General features: G+C 48.0%; 1 protein-coding gene across 3 annotated transcripts in view; it reads right to left on the bottom strand.

Moving 5' to 3' along the window:
• BSDC1 (BSD domain containing 1) overlaps window positions 1-14,207 on the bottom strand; it is a 71,097-nt gene extending 56,890 nt beyond the window's left edge. For 2 of the 3 annotated variants that reach the window (XM_077296031.1, XM_077296032.1), the window contains exons 1-5: window positions 13,844-14,207; window positions 13,328-13,388; window positions 10,058-10,174; window positions 8,813-8,980; window positions 1,835-1,889 (exon numbers count right to left, since the gene is read on the bottom strand). In XM_077296031.1, coding sequence (XP_077152146.1) covers window positions 1,835-1,889; window positions 8,813-8,980; window positions 10,058-10,174; window positions 13,328-13,388; window positions 13,844-14,178 — 736 coding nt within the window. In that variant the 5' untranslated portion in view covers window positions 14,179-14,207. Of the gene's footprint in view, window positions 1-1,834; window positions 1,890-8,812; window positions 8,981-10,057; window positions 10,175-13,327; window positions 13,389-13,803 lie in introns of all 3 variants that reach the window. The other variant, XM_077296033.1, reaches the window with a different exon arrangement.
• Between the last annotated feature and the right edge of the window lie 5,615 nt (window positions 14,208-19,822).

The raw sequence follows: 19,822 nt of genomic DNA, 5'->3' as shown, positions 1-19,822 counted from the left end.
ATAAATAAATTTAAGGACATCACTGATGACACTGTTTCAGGAAGGGAAAAGCAGCAGAGTCAGTAAGTGCAGCCTCAGCTTCCTGATGATGTCTCATTTGAGTATTCCTGCACGCACTGGGGATTCTCAAACAAAACGTCATTAGAACAGAAGTATTGGAAAAAAAATGAAAATAAACAGGAAGATAAAGTAAAGCGGGAACAGTAGGGAACATTTAATTCAAGTATATTAGAAACATTATTAGTTTAATACATTAGGTTGAAATGCAAATTTCATTTTGGACCACCACTTTAAGCCTTGTATCTGTCCGTCCGAATGGGTGTTCTAAGATGGTGGGCGCAAGGCCATTGCTAGGCCCCCAGCTTCATTAGCAGAAACCATATGTATCCCAAAATCACAGTTTCAGCTAAGGCCAGATTCCCACTATGATCGGACAAGCACAGCAGACGGAAATGTCACTTTGCATTAAGGGATGGAATATCCTGATAACAGTGGATTTGTAGCCCAAATTATAGGTAAACCCCAGCCATGTTATAAATTAAACTAGATGGTAGCCCAATTCTAATGCATGGGGTATTCTAGAATATGTATGTAGTTTATTTATGAAGATTTTAGAATAATACACTGAATACACAGGATTCGGCCGGACTGCGCCTGTCGCTGATTGTTCGCGGCCGGCCATGTAGTATAGCACAGCCCACGGAGTATATAGCACAGCCCACGGAGTATATAGCACAGCCCACGGAGTATATAGCACAGCCCACGGAGTATATAGCACAGCCCACGGAGTATATAGCACAGCCCACGGAGTATATAGCACAGCCACATAGTATATAGCAAGCCCACGGAGTGTATAACAGCCCACATAGCATATAACACAGCCACGTAGTTTATAACAGCCCATGCAGCATATAACACATAACACAGGCCACGTAGTATATAGCACAGCCATATAGTATATAGCACAGCCCACGGAGTATATAGCACAGCCCACGGAGTATATAGCACAGCCAGAGTATATAGCACAGCCACGTAGTATAGAGCACAGCCCACGGAGTATATTGCACAGCCCACGGAGTATATTGCACAGCCCACGTAGTATATTGCACAGCCCACGTAGTATATTGCACAGCCCACGTAGTATATTGCACAGCCCACGTAGTATATTGCACAGCCCACATATTATATAGCAATGTGGGCATCATATCCCTGTTAAAAAAAAGAATTAAAATAAAAAATAGTTATAGACTCACCTTCCGTTGGCCCCGGATCCAGGCGAAGCGTTTACCGATGCTCCTCGCGCGCTCCGGTCCCAAGAGTGCATTGCGGTCTCGCGAGATGATGACGGAGCGGTCACCGGAGCCTCGCGAGGAGCGGGAAAGGCCGGTTCCTGATCCGAGGGGCCGACGGACGGTGAGTATATAACGATTTTTTATTTTTTTTAATTATTTTTAACATTAGATCTTTTAACTATTGGTGCCGCATAGGCAGCATCAATAGTAAAAAGTTGGTCACACAGGGTCAATAGCAGTGGTAACGGAGTGTTACCCGCGGCATAACGCGGTCCGTTACCGCTGCCATTAACCCTGTGTGAGCGCTGACTGGGGGGGATTATGGAGCAGGCACTGACTGCGGGGGGAAGGAGCGGCCATTTTGCCGCCGGACTATGCCCGTCGCTGATTGGTCGTGGCCGTTTTGCCGAGACCAATCAGGGACTTGGATTTCCATGACAGACAGAGGCCGCGACAAATGAATATCCGTGACAGACAGACAGACGGACAGAAAGAAAGACGGAAGTGACCCTTAGACAATTATATAGTAGATAATAAATTACCATCAGGTTCATTGCAGTATGTAGCTGGATCAGACTGCAAACTGTATAGTCGGGCCTGAGAGAAGAAGAAAAACAGATCTGTAAGAGCAAATCCTCATGAAATATAAAGCAGAGTCACGTGGAGTGCATAAATGGATGAATGAGAGGTTGACTACTACCCTGCACAGCTCGGTGGCCAGGAAATGGGAAGGGAACACAATGCTGAAGCAGTTCTCCGACCCCTTCATTCTCAGGATCAATACTGGTTCAGAGGTCAGACCACCAGTGATTATTAAAGGGAATCTGTCAGCAGGTTTTTGCTACCTCATCTGACAGCAGCATAATGTAGGGAAAGAGATCCTGATTCCAACGATGCATTACTTAGTTTACTGGGTTCAGCAGTTGTGACACAATCAAGAGTTTCTAGATGTAACACATAGCCGCGCTCAGAAAGATAACCCCGCCCAAAACACAGCTTTATGTGTTCACTGTCTACGCTAATCAGAGGAGGGTGTGTGGTCAGACTAGGGCTCACGTGAGCTGAAGTCCAGGCAGTGATAATCTCCTGGTGATAAAACACTCATCATATTGAAACAACAGCACACAACCTAATAAATGACACATCCCTGAAATCGGAGTCTCAGTCCCTACTTCATACTGCCCTCAGAACAAATAGCAAAAACCTGAGGATCAATTTCATTTAAAGAGGTAAGCCCACAAAAATATTGTTCACAACTCAATATAATCTGTGTGAAAAGTGCACCTGTTATAAACATCAATTAAAAATAGTGTTTGGGTTTGTACATACATTACATTTTCATCTGTAGTAGTGCTCTCTGCTGTTTCTTATGTGGCTGGAATGATAATCCATAGATAAATAGCTTCTCTAAGTATCTGCCTATTGGTGGGGCTGAGGGACAGATTATTTTCTTGCAGTTCGAAGAGGGAAGATAGGAGGTCGGGAGTTAGCAGAAGCTGAATGAAATACATTCCTGGGAGATTTTGCTATTTCCTGGTCAGATGGGATGAGCTGCTGACCTCCCGCAAAAAATTAAGAGACCAGAGCTGTAGAGTAGTGCGTAAAGAGGCAAAATTACTGGGGAGTGGTGATTTTTGCATTAAAATGGTAAATAATGGTGTGCAGAAGCTCAGAATTGTGGTTTGATTTTCCTTTAGAATTTTGGCATAACTCATAATAATAGCATATTCTTAAAAATGCCGTCATTTATGGAGATGGGAAAACCTTTTAAAGTTTAATTAGCTAAATTAGGTTACTTACATTTTTTCATTGCGTTTTTCAGCACATAATTTTATATGCATTTTTATAGTGTTTTTGATACTGTAGTTTTTCGTCTCTTTTTAGTGTGTCACGTTTTAAATGGAATCTGTCAGCAGGTTTTTGCTATGTAATCTGAAGCCAGAGTGCTGTAGGGGTTTAAACACAGATTTCAGCAATGTCACCCTTTTCAAGCTGGTGGTTATGTTGGCCTGCAATGATTGTTTTAGCATAGGAGCCGATCATTGCTGTGACTAGCTGGTCACCTGCATCCTGGTCTAGCAACGCCCCATCCCTGTGACAGGCAGCTCACTGTCTATGGACATTGTACACTGCTCACAAAAATAAAGGGAACACTAAAATACCACATCCTAGATATCACTGAATGAAATATTTCAGTTGCAAACCTTTATTCATTACATAGTGGAATGTGTTCAGAACAATAAAACATAAAAATGATCAATGTAAATCAAAATCAATATCCCACGGAGGTCTGAATTTGGAATGATGCTCAAAATCAAAGTGGAAAATGAAGTTACAGGCTAATCTAACTTCATTGGAAATGCCTCAAGAGAAGGAAATGATGCTCTGTAGTGTGTGTGTTGCCTCCATGTGCCTGTGTGACCTCCCGACAACACCTGGGCATGCTCCTGATGAGGCGGCGGATGGTCTCCTGAGGGATCTCCTCCCAGATCTTGATTAAAGCATTCGCCAACTCCTGGACAGTCTGTGGTGCAACATGACGTTGGTGGACGGTGCGAGACATGATGTCCCAGATGTGTTCAATCGGATTCAGATCTGGGGAACGGGCGGGCCAGTCCATAGCTTCAATGCCTTCATCTTGCAGGAACTGCTGACACACTCCAGCCACATGAGGTCTGGTATTGTCCTGCCTTAGGCGGAACCCAAGGCCAACTGCACCAGAATATGGTCTCACAAGGGGACTGAGGATCTCATCTCGGTACCTAATGGCAGTCAGGCTACCTCTGGCGAGCACATGGAGGGCTGTGCGGCCCTCCAAAGAAATGCAACCCCACACCATTACTGACCCACTGCCAAACCGGTCATGCTGAAGGATGTTGCAGGCAGCAGATCGCTCTCCACGGCATCTCCAGACTGTCACGTCTGTCACATGTGCTCAGTGTGAACCTGCTTTCATCTGTGAAGAGCACAGGGCGCAAGTGGCGAATTTGCCAATCCTGGTGTTCTGTGGCAAATGCCAAGCGTCCTGCACTGTGTTGGGCTGTGAGCACAACCCCCATTTGTGGACATCGGGCACTCGGACCATCCTCATGGAGTCGGTTTCTAACCGTTTGTGCAGACACATGCACATTTGTGGCCTGCTGGAGGTCATTTTGCAGGGATCTGGCAGTGCTCCTCCTGTTCCTCCTTGCACAAAGGCTGAGGTAGCGGTCCTGCTGCTGGGTTGTTGCCCTCCTACGGCCACCTCCACATCTCCTGGTGTACTGGCCTGTCTCCTGGTAGTGCCTCCAGCCTCTGGACACTACGCTGGCAGACACAGCAAACCTTCTTGCCACAGCTCGCATTGATGTGCCATCCTGGATGAGCTGCACTACCTGAGCCACTTGTGTGGGTTGTAGAGTCCGTCTCATGCTACCACGACTGTGAAAGCACAACTAACATTCAAAAGTGACCAAAACATCAGCCAGAAAGCATTGGTACTGAGATGTGGTCTGTGGTCCCCACCTGCAGAACCACTCCTTTATTGAGTGTGTCTTGATAATTGCCAATAATTTCCATCTGTTGTTTATTCCATTTGCACAACAGCATGTGAAATTGATTGTCAAACAGTGTTGCTTCCTAAGTGGACAGTTTGATTTCACAGAAGTTTGAATTACTTGGAGTTATATTCTGTTGTGTAAGTGTTCCCTTTATTTTTTGAGCAGTGGATATACAGAACCTGGTGCGGGCTGGGTTAGCTTTCTCAGCTCTGCTTCATGCTCAATCTAAAAGAACTGCTGCACCTAGTAATCTAAATGATACTGGTATTTGGAGTCGACAAGCTTTATTGACACATTTGTGTGGATTTCAAGCACTTTAGTGCGTTTCTGTAGTGGAAATGCACATGCATTTTTTTACCTGCAGATTTTCTGCATCTAATGCAATTCTACAGGGAAAATTTGCACATAAAGCTTAGCGTACTCGCAACAAAAATTGATATATTGCGGATTTCAAAAACACACTGCAGTCTAAGCAGTTTAAAAAGAAAGAAAAAGCACAGTGAGCACAAGATTGCTATAAATCTCATCCACTTTGCTAGATCTGTAAGACACAGCATTTATTTGTAGAGTGAAAATACGCAATGTCAAAAATTCATTGTGGGAACTTAAAGGAGTCATCTCATCTCCAATATCCTATCCCAATATGTAGGAGTAATAATAATAATAATAATAATAATAATATTATTAGCAAATCCCTCCATTTAGAAATGTAGTATGGTTCTCCTGATTTGCTGTGCCGCTTACCGTATGTGCAGGCATTGCAGTAGCTTTGATATTCATGGTTGTGACCTCTCACATAGTGAATCAGTTAGTGACCTGAGCTACTGCAATAAACGTGGGGTAAGCGATACAGTGAATCAGAAGAACTATACTACATTTCTAATTGAAGTTATTTGCTATTATTATTCCACCTACTACATATTGGGATAGGTTAAAGGGATATTCCCACCAGCAAGATCCTAACAGAAGAAGTAAGGGTATTACTGTGTTGGATATCGCTATACAAATTAAACTGTTAACTACTTCAAGGAAGAAAAGAAATGTCAGATTAGCTGATTTCGCCATATACAGTCACATTGCATTTACTACTAATATTGTACATTATATTCACCAAGTATAGTGTCATTTTTAACTATATCCAGATGTACAATAACAAATTGTATTGTGGTACCGTGTTAGCCAGAAAAATCGATGTGAATACTTTTCTGCCCAATGATGACAGAAGTATTCTAGGAGTGATACCTTTATTGGCTAACCAGAAAATAATATGTTTGCAAGCTTTCAGAGCACAGTGGCTCCTTCTTCAGGCAAGATTACAAAAAAAAAAATGTAATCTTTGTAATCCTGCCTGAAGAAGGAGCCACTGTGCTCTGAAAGCTTGCAAACATATTATTTTCTGGTTAGCCAATAAAGGTATCACTCCTAGAATTCTTCTGTCATCATTGGGCAGAAAAGTATTCACATCGATTAACTATATCCAGAATTCCAAACCAGCCATTTACCATACTTTAACACAGCTTCCACTGCTTGCATTAACCCCACAAAGGGGTTTCCTGGGCTTACGCTACATTTCTGAAATCAGGCTCTGTAACGGCAGATTGGCAAATCCTGAGAGTGTGCAATACACACACTGTCCTGATTCCCCACAATTGCCAGAATGAGTCGGCAGTCGGGTGACCCCCAGTATGTAATCTGCATATGCTAGCTGTCATGTGTCATCTAGATTCTCATTCAACTCTCTCTCAACGTTCTGTTCTCATACTGGCGGTCAGGTGCTGCCAAGATTCACATTCACTTTTCTCAGTGTTTGGGATCAGTCCCACTTGTGATACCATCGGATGAATGCAATTCGATAAAAAAAAAAAAAGTCAGACTGCATGTGCCCCAATGCTTCTCTATAGGGCAGCTCACATCTGATTATTTTCTCATCCCGATTCAGCATGCTGCGATTGCACCCGAGAATGGGATCTCATGCACCCATATAAGCCTATGGGTGCGAGTGATATCATCCAAGTGTGGTGCAATATACGCAGACGCCGGCAATGGAGGAGATGGAGAAATTACTTTGTCTCCTCCGCAGCTGTGATCCGGTCTGGTCATGTTGGAGCACAGACGCGTGACACTCGGATCACGCTCGCAGCAGAGCAGGGGCAGAGGGTCATTAGCATATCGTATCCGATGCTCTCGCATGAGAGAATAATCTGATACCATACGCTTATGGGACCCCGGGCCTTCTGGTGAGAAAAGTGGATGAGAATCTAGTTGGCACTTGATCGCCAGTATGCATATCGCACACTAGGAGTAGTGTAACAACCCACTAGATTTGGCAAATAATGGGAATCCTGATAATCAGGATTCACCAATATGCAGTTACATGAGAGGCTACAGAAATTTAGCTCACGCCCGAAGAACCCTTTTAAAAGGTTAATGCAAGCAATGGACTCTGTATTAAAATAATAGGTTGGTTTGAAATTCTGGATATGGTTTGTTACTGTCATGGTGATATCAGATAGGTGTCACTTTTTCTGCATTTGTTTTTTATTACATGAAATGACCTTTCATTCTAAAAAAAATAAAACATTTAACTTAACTTAAAAGGAATGTAAAATCAAATATGCTTTATAAGGTACGTCTGTACTCTCTTAATCCAGAATACCCACTGCACCCCAGAATCCCATGTACTCCTCTTCATCTGCTCTAACTGGTACGTCTGTACTCTCTTAATCCAGAATACCCACTGCACCCCAGAATCCCATGTACTCCTCTTCATCTGCTCTAACTGGTACGTCTGTACTCTCTTAATCCAGAATACCCACTGCACCCCAGAATCCCATGTACTCCTCTTCATCTGCTCTAACTGGTACGTCTGTACTCTCTTAATCCAGAATACCCACTGCACCCCAAAATCCCATGTACTCCTCTTCATCTGCTCTAACTGGTGAGTCTGAACTATCTCTTAATCCAGAATACCCACTGCACCCCAGAATCCCATGTACTCCTCTTCATCTGCTCTAACTGGTACGTCTGTACTCTCTTAATCCAGAATACCCACTGCACCCCAAAATCCCATGTACTCCTCTTCATCTGCTCTAACTGGTGAGTCTGAACTATCTCTTAATCCAGAATACCCACTGCACCCCAGAATCCCATGTACTCCTCTTCATCTGCTCTAACTGGTACGTCTGTACTCTTTTAATCCAGAATACCCACTGCACCCCAGAATCCCATGTACTCCTCTTCATCTGCTCTAACTGGTATGTCTGAACTATCTCTTAATCCAGAATAGCCACTGCACCCCAGAATCCCATGTCCCCCTCTTCATCTGCTCTAACTGAGCTGCCGCCTCACCACCACCAGAGCTGCCTGCTCACCACCACCAGAGCTGCCTCCTCACCAGCACCAGAGCTGCTGCACCCCCGACCTTCTGTCTCTTCCCCATTATCCCGTAAAATGTAAGTCCGCAAGGACAGGGTCCTCTCCCCTCTGTACCAGTCTGTCATTGTAAATTTGTGTACTGTAAATGATATCCATAACTCTGTATGTAACCCCTTTCTCATGTACAGCACCATGGAATTAACGGTGCTATATAAATGAATAATAATAATAACGCTCGTTGCCATAGTAGCCATTTGCTCCCCGCCATCGTATTGCAGAAAGCCGAGAGACAGAGGTACTGATCTCCATCTGTCAATCCCCTTACATGCAGCATTTGCTACTTACCGTAGCATCTAAGGAGTTAATTGAGTTGCTGCAGACAGCTCTTACCAGCTCTGTCTGTGCTACCAGCGGGGAATAAGCGAAGTTAGAGGGAAGATGAATGGTATTTTCAGGTCCTAATAAAAATTAGCACATTCTATTAGGACATGAATAAGAAGTAGATGACGGAAAGCAGTTAACCAGGATAGGCTTATCACTTCTATTAAAGAACTAGACATTCAAGTAACACATTAGTCATCTCTGGGGAAAATCAAGATCTAGTACCTTAGTGCTGTCATAAAGTTCGGTAGTCCCAGAAGGTGTTGCCATCAACGTGATAACGTCACAATCAATTGTCTTGTCGGGAGATGGAGCAAATGTGTCGGAGATCACTCCTAGGAAATCTGAAAGACTTTTCTTCACCTTTTCTGTAGTCCCCGAAGAACCTTCCACCTGCAAGGACAGATAGTACAAAAGTCTAAGTAAGGCTACTTTCAGACTAGCGTCGTGCACTGCAAGTCGCTATGCGTCGTTTTGTAGAAAAAACGCATCCTGCAAAAGTGCTTGCAGGATGCGTTTTTTCTCCATAGACTTGCATTAGCGACAGTGCGACGCATTGACACACGTCACAACCGTCGTGCGACGGTTGCGTTGTGTTGCGTCGAACCGTCGCCACCAAAAAAGTTGCATGTAACTTTTTTTGGTGCATCGTGTCCAGCATTTTCGACTGCGCATGCGCGGCCGGACCTCCGCCCCCTCCTCCCCGCACCTCACAATGGGGCAGCGAATGTGTTGAAAAACAGCATCCGCTGCCCCCGTTGTGCGGCGCTTCCACAGTATGCGTCGGTGCACCGCAACGTCACATAGCGACGTGCAGTGCACGACACAAGTGTGAAAGTAGCCTAAGCAGGAAATGTTACTTTCAAGTTTCCCAATCTTTTAATAATGGCCATTGTTGGTGAACGCACCAGGTCATTTTTACATATATATCTATGTATCCTGTATTCAGGATTATACTCCTTTTCATTACTTCAAGAATGCTCAAACCATGACCCCATCTACGGCGTCACCATCTATAACAAAAAAGATCTAGTAAATAGAAAATTTCCTTCTCTGTACAGGTACTAGAAAGTTACATGTAGAAGTGTCTTCTCTGTCCACTGATCAGCCTCTGCAACACAATTGTGGTGGTCTGGTGGTTTTCTGTGGCAGCCAAACACCAGTCAGAGGACCCCACATAAGCATCTATTTGGTCTTTTATTGCCAGTCCAAACACTGGTTTAGAAAAGTGTCATCAGCAGCAAAAAAAGGGAAGAAAGTCAAACAAATCTGCGATTTGTAATTACATTTTACAATTGTGGTGTACGGTCCTTCATACAGTTTTCCTATGCAGCATGTTATTATTTTTGTCTTTTTCATTTTAATTTATCAGGGTCATGTCTATCCATTTCATTGCTAACATTCTTTGCCAATTTTTTTTTTTTAATCAGTCGCACACATCACCAAAGCCTTTGTCCATGTAAAACTCACCGCCAGCTTCTCCTTGACAACAGTAGCGGTAGCTGCAATAGTGCATGCTGTATCATGCTGCACAACTCGCGAGAATTCAGAGAGGTCCCTCTTCATAAACTCCAAAGCCTCTGCAGACTGGGGAGACAATATAAAAGATAAAATCAGGAAAAATAGAATGTAACATACTAAATAATCCCATACAGCACCCAGTAATTTTTAAGTCTGCAATATGCCATTCATCGCGGACATCTGGGATAAAGGGACAACTAGGTATTATTTTCCTTCAAGGTAGGATGTGTGCTTGCGAGCCTGGAACGGTTATCAGTGCTGGCAAGGCTTATAGGATCACAGCCCATTCAATCATACATTTACAGGAAGAATAATAGAGGACAAAACAACGAAGAGTTATAGCTAAACACGTTATGGCATCGATAGGTACTTAGGGAAGCACTGCAGCTATTAGATCACTCGGATTTTTTCTTTTCCCCCTCAGCATATCCACGCCGACCGGACATACCTCCCAGAAGCATTGTGACCCCAAGACTACACGTGCACCACCAGCGGGGTAAGCACCGACCTGCAGTACTGAGTTATGTGTACATTCTAGTCACTTTATTAAGGGGAACTTATTACTATTATCTACTTCCTATCATTACCTCCATACTTGCGGTGCTCAGTTGCCGGCTATACGCCTTTCAGCACCACCTAGTATTTAACCTCTAAGCGCGGTATCACATTTTCTTTTTTGTATAATAGAAACACGTCACCACTTCTGTATTTATCACCCACTCCTGGTTTTGGCTTACAAATACTGATGTAAAGTACTGACCATGTGACTGGAGCCTTAGGGAAACTATATTAGAGGGGGGAAGAAGGAGCCAAAATGGCAGACAATCTAGAAATAGCACATCAGCTAAAACAGGTATGCACAAGGCATACAAAAGAGCCCCTGCACTATTCTCTAACAGCCAAAGCTGCACTATATAGGCATTATTATAGAACCACTATAAACAGACATGTCACCAGAGCAGAATTTATTTTTTGAAATGGTGACTAGGTGCCAGGAGATCAGGGGTGCACACAAGGGATTAGTGCGCCAGGAGATCAGGGGTGCACACAAGGGATTAGTGCGCCAGGAGATCAGGGGTGCACACAAGGGATTAGTGCGCCAGGAGATCAGGGGTGCACACAAGGGATTAGTGCGCCAGGAGAGCAGGGGTGCACACAAGGGATTAGTGCGCCAGGAGAGCAGGGGTGCACACAAGGGATTAGTGCGCCAGGAGAGCAGGGGTGCAAACAAGGGATTAGTGCGCCAGGAGAGCAGGGGTGCACACAAGGGATTAGTGCGCCAGGAGATCAGGGGTGCACACAAGGGATTAGTGCGCCAGGAGATCAGGGGTGCACACAAGGGATTAGTGCGCCAGGAGATCAGGGGTGCACACAAGGGATTAGTGCGCCAGGAGATCAGGGGTGCACACAAGGGATTAGTGCGCCAGGAGATCAGGGGTGCACACAAGGGATTAGTGCGCCAGGAGATCAGGGGTGCACACAAGGGATTAGTGCGCCAGGAGATCAGGGGTGCACACAAGGGATTAGTGCGCCAGGAGATCAGGGGTGCACACAAGGGATTAGTGCGCCAGGAGATCAGGGGTGCACACAAGGGATTAGTGCGCCAGGAGATCAGGGGTGCACACAAGGGATTAGTGCGCCAGGAGATCAGGGGTGCACACAAGGGATTAGTGCGCCAGGAGATCAGGGGTGCACACAAGGGATTAGTGCGCCAGGAGATCAGGGGTGCACACAAGGGATTAGTGCGCCAGGAGATCAGGGGTGCACACAAGGGATTAGTGCGCCAGGAGATCAGGGGTGAACACAAGGGATTAGTGCACCAGGAGATCAGGGGTGCACACAAGGGATTAGTGCGCCAGGAGATCAGGGGTGCACACAAGGGATTAGTGCGCCAGGAGATCAGGGGTGCACACAAGGGATTAGTGTACCAGGAGATCAGGGGTGCACACAAGGGATTAGTGCGCCAGGAGATCAGAGGTGCACACAAGGGATTAGTGTGCCAGGAGATCAGGGGTGCACACAATGGATTAGTGCGCCAGGAGATCAGGGGTGCACACAAGGGATTAGTGCGCCAGGAGATCAGGGGTGCACACAAGGGATTAGTGTGCCAGGAGATCAGGGGTGCACACAAGGGATTAGTGTGCCAGGAGATCAGGGGTGCACACAAGGGCAGAGTTCAACTTTCCCCCTTGTGCCCTCTACACTTTGCTGGCTCATCCCCCACAGCTTTGTGGTGTATTTGCCATGCCATCAGCTGGTGAGAGGAGAGCATTACATGGGAGATGTGCACCTTTCACCAGCAGATGGCACTAAGCATAGCATGCAGCAGTGCAATCCAAGAGGAGAGACTGGGAAAGGGGAGCACAGGGGCAGGAGTCACAGTATCAGGAGCACTCCAGTTCTGTTGTGCCACCTATAAAAGAAAGCAAGTGTGACTGTCATATGTCAGTGTGTGAGGTATCAATATACAGTATGTATGGGTGTCAGTGTGTGACTGTGTGTACACGAACCAAAGGGGGTGTGTATTCTCTGCAACTGTGAACATGTTCATAGCGCGAACCTCCCTTCTTACTTATGCCCCTGCAGGGAATAAAACACGAAGAGCCAGGGCTGCCAACTGTCCAGAAATACCAGGACAGTCCAATAGGGCACTGCTGAAGAAGTCTGTGATTTTCTTGAAGCTGTACAGATTATGTTGACTGTAATTCTTATTTTACCGCTTACAGTGACTGCAGCTGGTGTCTTCATATCAGAATTATGGGCTGTAGACAGGTAACACTTATAAGCAGAATGATTTATTACAGGTTTCCAATGTGTCCGTAAAAAATATTGCCTGTCCTGCAGAATATACATATGCACTATAGAACTGTTAGTAATAATTCCCTGCACCAGACCCAGGACTGAGAGCAGCAGTCCGCCACAACGACAGCAGCAGTCCGCCACAACGACAGCAGCAGTCCGCCACAACGACAGCAGCAGTCCGCCACAACGACAGCAGCAGTCCGCCACAACGACAGCAGCAGTCCGCCACAACGACAGCAGCAGTCCGCCACAACGACAGCAGCAGTCCGCCACAACGACAGCAGCAGTCCGCCACAACGACAGCAGCAGTCCGCCACAACGACAGCAGCAGTCCGCCACAACGACAGCAGCAGTCCGCCACAATGAGAGTGAATGTTCCCATGGACATAGCAATAACATGAGACAATGGCGACATACCTTCTCCCGGACGCTGCTGTAGCTCTGGTGTAACCAGCTTCTCCACCAGCCTCCATCCTCCCTGCCGCAAACCAGAAGAGAAGACATCAGAGAGGTCACTATACACCAAGGCCACATAGAGCAGATGTAGCAGAGCTGGCACAACTCGTCACTCTGTGTGCTCTATGGCGGTGCCAGCTCTGCTACATCACATCGCACAGCGAGGACCGTGCTCCATGACAGGCTGTGTACACGGCCACACCAGACCGGTGAGTGAGGGCAGGACGGTATAGGGCAGCCACATGACAGTGGCAGGAAGCTCCGGGCTTGTGCGACATATGTGCGCTGGGGAGACTGTGCAGGCACCGGGCACGGGACAGCTGGCATCACAGTACCAGTGCACGGGGCCCGGGCTAAGTACGGGAGAGCCGGGTGCCCTGCCAGGGAGGGGTACACAAGCTGTGCGGATATGTCGGGACACAAAACACCACTCTCACCCTTCCGCCATGTCGGCTGCGTGACATCACCAATATTTACCGAACTCTGACCCCGTAGTTCCGGCACAGCATAGCGGAAGTGCGTAGGTGTCTACAGGCCGGGCACCGGGCTCCGTACTGCGGGAGCGGGGCACACTGAGCCGTGCTGCCCCCTGGGCATGAAGGCAGTGGCTCACCGGACTGTGCTGCATCCTGGGCATGAGGGCACACCGTGGCGTTCTGCCGCCTGGGCATGTGGGCACACTTGACTGTGTGCTGCTGCCTGGGTGATGAGGGCAAACCGGACTGTGCTGCTGCCTGGGTGATGGGGGCACCCCGGACTGTGCTGCCGCCTGGGTGATGAGGGCACCCCGGACTGTGCTGCCGCCTGGGCATGAGGGCACACCGGACTGCTGCTGCCTGGGCATGAGGGCACACCGGACTGCTGCTGCCTGGGCATGAGGGCACACCAGACAGTGCTGCCGCCTGGGCATGAGGGCACAGCGGACTGCTGCCGCCTGGGCATGAGGGCACAGCGGACTGCTGCCGCCTGGGCATGAGGGCACACCAGACTGCTGCCGCCTGGGCATGAGGGCACCCCGGACTGTGCTGCTGCCTGGGTGATGAGGGCACCCCGGACTGTGCTGCCGCCTGGGCATGAGGGCACCCCGGACTGTGCTGCTGCCTGGGTGATGGGGGCACCCCGGACTGTGCTGCCGCCTGGGTGATGAGGGCACCCCGGACTGTGCTGCCGCCTGGGCATGAGGGCACACCGGACTGCTGCTGCCTGGGCATGAGGGCACACCAGACAGTGCTGCCGCCTGGGCATGAGGGCACACCGGACTGCTGCCGCCTGGGCATGAGGGCACAGCGGACTGCTGCTGCCTTGGTGATGAGGGCACCCCGGACTGTGCTGCCGCCTGGGTGATGAGGGCACACCGGACTGTGCTGCCGCCTGGGTGATGAGGGCACACCGGACTGTGCTGCCGCCTGAGTGATGAGGGCACCCCGGACTGTGCTGCCGCGTGGGTGATGAGGGCACCCCGGACTGTGCTGCCGCGTGGGTGATGAGGGCACCCCGGACTGTGCTGCCGCCTGAGTGATGAGGGCACCCCGGACTGTGCTGCCGCCTGGGTGATGAGGGCACCCCGGACTGTGCTGCCGCCTGGGTGATGAGGGCACCCCGGACTGTGCTGCCGCCTGGGTGATGAGGGCACCCCGGACTGTGCTGCCGCCTGGGTGATGAGGGCACCCCGGACTGTGCTGCCGCCTGGGTGATGAGGGCACCCCGGACTGTGCTGCCGCCTGGGTGATGAGGGCACCCCGGACTGTGCTGCCGCCTGGGCGATGAGGGCACACTGGACTGTGCTGCCGCCTGGGTGATGAGGGCACCGGACTGTGCTGCCGCCTGAGTGATGAGAGCACACGGGACAGTGCTGCCGCGTGGGTGATGAGGGCACACCGGACAGTGCTGCTGCCTGGGTGATGAGGGCACACCAGACAGTGCTGCCGCCTGGGCATGAGGGCACACCAGACAGTGCTGCCCCCTGGGCATGAGGGTACACCGGACTGTGCTGCCGCCTGGGCATGAGGGCACTCCGGACTGTGCTGCCACCTGAGCATGAGGGCACACCGGACTGTGCCGCAGCCTGGGCATGTGGGCACACGACTGTGCTGGTGCCTGGGCATGAGGGCACACCGTGGCGTTCTGCTGCCTGGGCATGAGGGCACACCGGACTGTGCCGCCTGGGCATGAGGGCACAGGTGTGTATGAGAAAGGGGGCTTATATTTAAAGTGCCATTCCAGCTCAGGAAAAAACACATCTGAAGTGCTGTAAGGATCTCCTTTAAATACCAGCTTCCACATTGTTTTATTATATTTTTGTTGTAATTTATAATTACATAGAGAAAAATCGTCATAACTAGAGATGGGCGAACCCGAACAGTAAAGTTCCGCGTCCTTACCAAACGCCTACTATTCAGACACGGACTTCACCAGGAAGTCTGAGTAAGGCCGGGATCACACATGCGAGAAATACAGCCGAGTCTCGCATGTTAATACCTGGCATTACCGCCCTCACTCAGGAGCGGAGCGTGCGGCCACATAGCAATACATGGAGCTGCACGCTCCGCTCCGGAGTGACGGCGGCAGTGCCGGGTATTAACATGCGAGACTCGGCTGTATTTCTCGCATGTGTGATCCCGGCCTTACTGCTTGGGTTCACCCCCCCCAAATCTCAGGTGTTTCTCGCTCTGTCATGTTCAAGACAGCGCGGCAAATACTGCCTCTGGTCGTCAGTAAAATCATTACCGCCGGTCAGACAGTCGCGGTTCCCACATGAAAGCGTGAACAAGCAGCTGTGATCGGAGATACAAGGTTTACCTCTCAGGTCATTGGTGTCGGCTGATGGGACTACTGCTCCCATCAGCCGATGCCTGCTGCCGCTAATAACAGCGAGAGCAGGTGGCAGCTGATTGGAGTATTCATCAGCCTGCGCTCTAAAATAATAAAAAAAAACTGGCTTGGGTTCCCCTGTATTTTTGATAACAAGCAAGGCAAAACTGACATCTGCATGATGTCACCGATGGTTCTTTGGCTCGGCTGGGAACGGAGCCCAGTGACAGGATGTAACCTCTATGGCATCACCCCCAGTCACTGACGCTGCGTTCCCAGCAGCTCCTTCACCAGTGGTTCTCAGCCTGGACGGTCGCATCTTGGCACCTGGCGAATTCGCCAAGTACTGCTTTCCACTGATTCAAAATGAATAAACTTTTTGATTAATGCAATTGGAAACCATACGAGTGCAGTGATTATTCTGATTTTATGTCGTGTGGGATCGAGTATCCCGTTCACTGGCACCATGAACTATAAAGATTGAGTGCTAGCTTTCATTACCTTCCATAGCATCTTGGCACCGTCCAGGTTGAAAACTGTATATCCCCCAGACATGGATTACGGCGTGGGACAGAACGACGGCCGGGTATGGTATATTGTTTTTATTTTTGTTTTATTACAGGAGACGTTGGTTTCAATGTAATGGGTGTTAGGGGAGTATAACGGTTTATTTTTAGATAAAAAGGAATGTGTGTTTTTTTTATTTCCAATAAAGGACTTTATTCTTGCTGTGTGTTTATTTACAATATAACTATAGGATTGATGCAATGAATAAGGATTACATTCTGAAATGCGTATGCTAGATATGCACATTTTTTCTGCCCATGTACACTGGTGCAACTTTTTAATTCTTCAATAAGGTCTTCTGAATTTTATTCAACATGCTGGATATTTTTTTTATTTTCTACAAAAGGTCGACTTTTTACCTCCAATCGAAGGCAGTGTTTGCCAACCACTGGATGTTCGGGGCCCCCAATCAAGTGAATGAGGTCCTGTGCTGGTACCCAAACTTTTTTTTAAACTGTTTGGCCGGACCCGAACATCCAGTGGTTCGCCCATCTCTAGTCATAACAAGCTAAGCAAACATCACCAAAGAAAAGGGACAAAGCTGATATCTTTCTATAAGGGCACAGTCAGACGGCCGTATAAATCAGACCGAGATCGGAACACAGTGCACGGACTGGCTGCAACTATCCTGACCTGAGCATGACAGCTACTGAGAAATATATTGAAGCGGTCACGCTCGGGTCTGGAGAGCCGTTGGCCAGTCTATATACTCTGTTCAATTTATATGGACATCTGACCTCCCTAAAGTTGGGTGCTGGTGTGGTTTGCAATGAGTAAACTGAGTTTGGATTTTATCCTAAATCGTGACGGCTCGTTAAAGGGTTGATATTGACTTTTAGGATTGCTACTTCCAATAGGTGGCGCCAGAGTTCAAGTCCTCTTCCTCTCTGAAGAGACAATTTGCTTATAATGTTAAGGAGTAATTTTTTCTGTTAGGCTGGGTTCACATTGCGTTAATAGCAGCCCGCTCAGCACATACGCTAACGGGCTGCTGTTAACGCAAGTGCCGACATTCTGTGTGGGCAGTTTGATTTGGTTTGCACTATTATGTGCCGGTGCCCCTTACCTGTTCAGGGTCTTCCTATTTTCATCATTCCCCTTGTGGGTAGCTTGTTCCACACTATTATGTGGTGTAACCAGCTATTAGCTACTTGGTCATAGCTTTTTATCCATACAGGACTAATTGGTTTTGTCATCTTTGGACAGCATCTATTAGACTGCTATGGCCCGAGCAGTCAGAGGGCTATATTGGCGTTTATACATCGCGGGGTCATTACAGTGTGTGCATTTGGCATAATTGTCCATTTATTGCATTTGGTATTTTCTTATATCTTGTATGCAGCATGTTACTTTTGAACGGGCCTGATGGGGGAGTTGTTTTGTTACTCTTAATTGTTTTTAATCCTGTTTCATCATTAAAGTTGTTCCTTTTGTATAAATCATATTGGGTGGTGTGCATTATGTTTTTGAGCAGCTTCTGTCCTCCTTTGTTTGGTTACATTACTTTAAGCCGCTTATTTTTGCACCCCTTTTCTGTATATCTATATGTCTATTGGGTTGTGCGCCAGCCATTCCTGTTTTTTCAAAGTGCCGACGTTCAATCGCGCTAGCAGTGACGGACCCGGAAACACTGCAGCCTGCGTCTCAGGGTCCGTCACTCAATGACGGCACATCGCTAGCGCACACCCATTGTGGGCGTGCGCTAGCAATGCGTCCGACATTGCATTCAATGGCGGCGTTAACGGACTACGTTACACCGTGTTATGCTGCGGTGTAACGTAGTCCGTTTAACGGAGTCACTGAACACAATGTGAACCCAGCCTTACTGTAGGGACGAGTGTGACTTACCAAGGGAGCAATGTATTTATCTGGCTATGAGGGTAATCTCTTACAATAGTTCCAAATTCCTCCAACTTAAAAGGATAGAAAGTGTCTTGCAGTACCCTGAAGCAGTTGCTACACTATAATAATAATCTTTATTTTTATATAGCGCTAACATTCCGCAGCGCTTTACAGGTTGCACACATTATCATCACTGTCCCCGTTGGGGCTCACAATCTAAATTCCCTATCAGTATGTCTTTAGAATGTGGGAGGAAACCGGAGAACCTGGAGGAAACCCATACAAACTCTTTGCAGATGTTGTCCAAGGTGGGATTAGAACCCAGGACCCCAGCGCTGCAAGGCTGCAGTGCTAACCACTGAGTCACCGTGCTGCCCTTTCAATCGAGATGCACTTTGTAGCTCCTTTCCATCTGTGTACGTTCATCAGCAGCCAAAGCAAATAACAGCTGATCGGTGGCATTGCTAGGTGTTGGACTTATGCCACAGGTAGGTCATCAATTTCTTGGAGCTGGACAACCCCTTTAAAGGGAACCTGTCACCCCCAAAATGGAAGTTGAGCTAAGCCCACCGGCATCAGGGGCTTATCTACAGCATTCTGGAATGCTGTAGATTAGCCCCTGATGTAATCTGAAAGATGAGAAAAAGAGGTTAGATTATCCTCACCTGGGGGGCGGTTCCGATGGGCGTCGCGGTCTCGTCCAGCGCCTCCCATCTTATGATGACATCCTCTTCTTGTCTTCACGCTGCGGCTCCGGCGCAGGCGTACTGATTTGTCCTGTTAAGGGCAGAGCAAAGTACTGCAGTGCGCAGGTGCTGGGCCTCTGACCTTTCCCTGCGCCTGTGCACTGCAGTACTTTGCTCTGCGCTCAACAGGGCAAATCAGTACGCCGGAGCCGCAGCGTGAAGACAAGAAGAGGACGTCATCGTAAGAAGATGGGAGGCCCCGGACCGCAGCGGGACCGCCCCTGGGTGAGTATAATCTAACCTCTTTTTCTTATCTTTCAGGTTACATCAGCAGCTTATCTACAGCATTACAGAATGCTGTAGATAAGCCCCTGATGCCGGTGGGCTTAGCTCAACTTCCATTTTGGGGGTGACAGGTTCCTTTAACCATTCACTATCAGTAGGAATTGTGATTTCCAATGTTTTGCTCTTATACTTCTAGTTGCTGTAAGCAGGAACACAGTTAAGAAGATGGCTTCCAGTCATGCGCAGTACACCTCTGAAGCCAGGA

Source organism: Ranitomeya variabilis, chromosome 3, assembly GCF_051348905.1.
Source record: "Ranitomeya variabilis isolate aRanVar5 chromosome 3, aRanVar5.hap1, whole genome shotgun sequence".
Lineage (NCBI taxonomy): Eukaryota > Metazoa > Chordata > Amphibia > Anura > Dendrobatidae > Ranitomeya > Ranitomeya variabilis.
The sequence above is the reverse complement of the archived record's forward strand: the minus strand, read 5'-3'. Positions and strand labels throughout refer to the sequence as shown.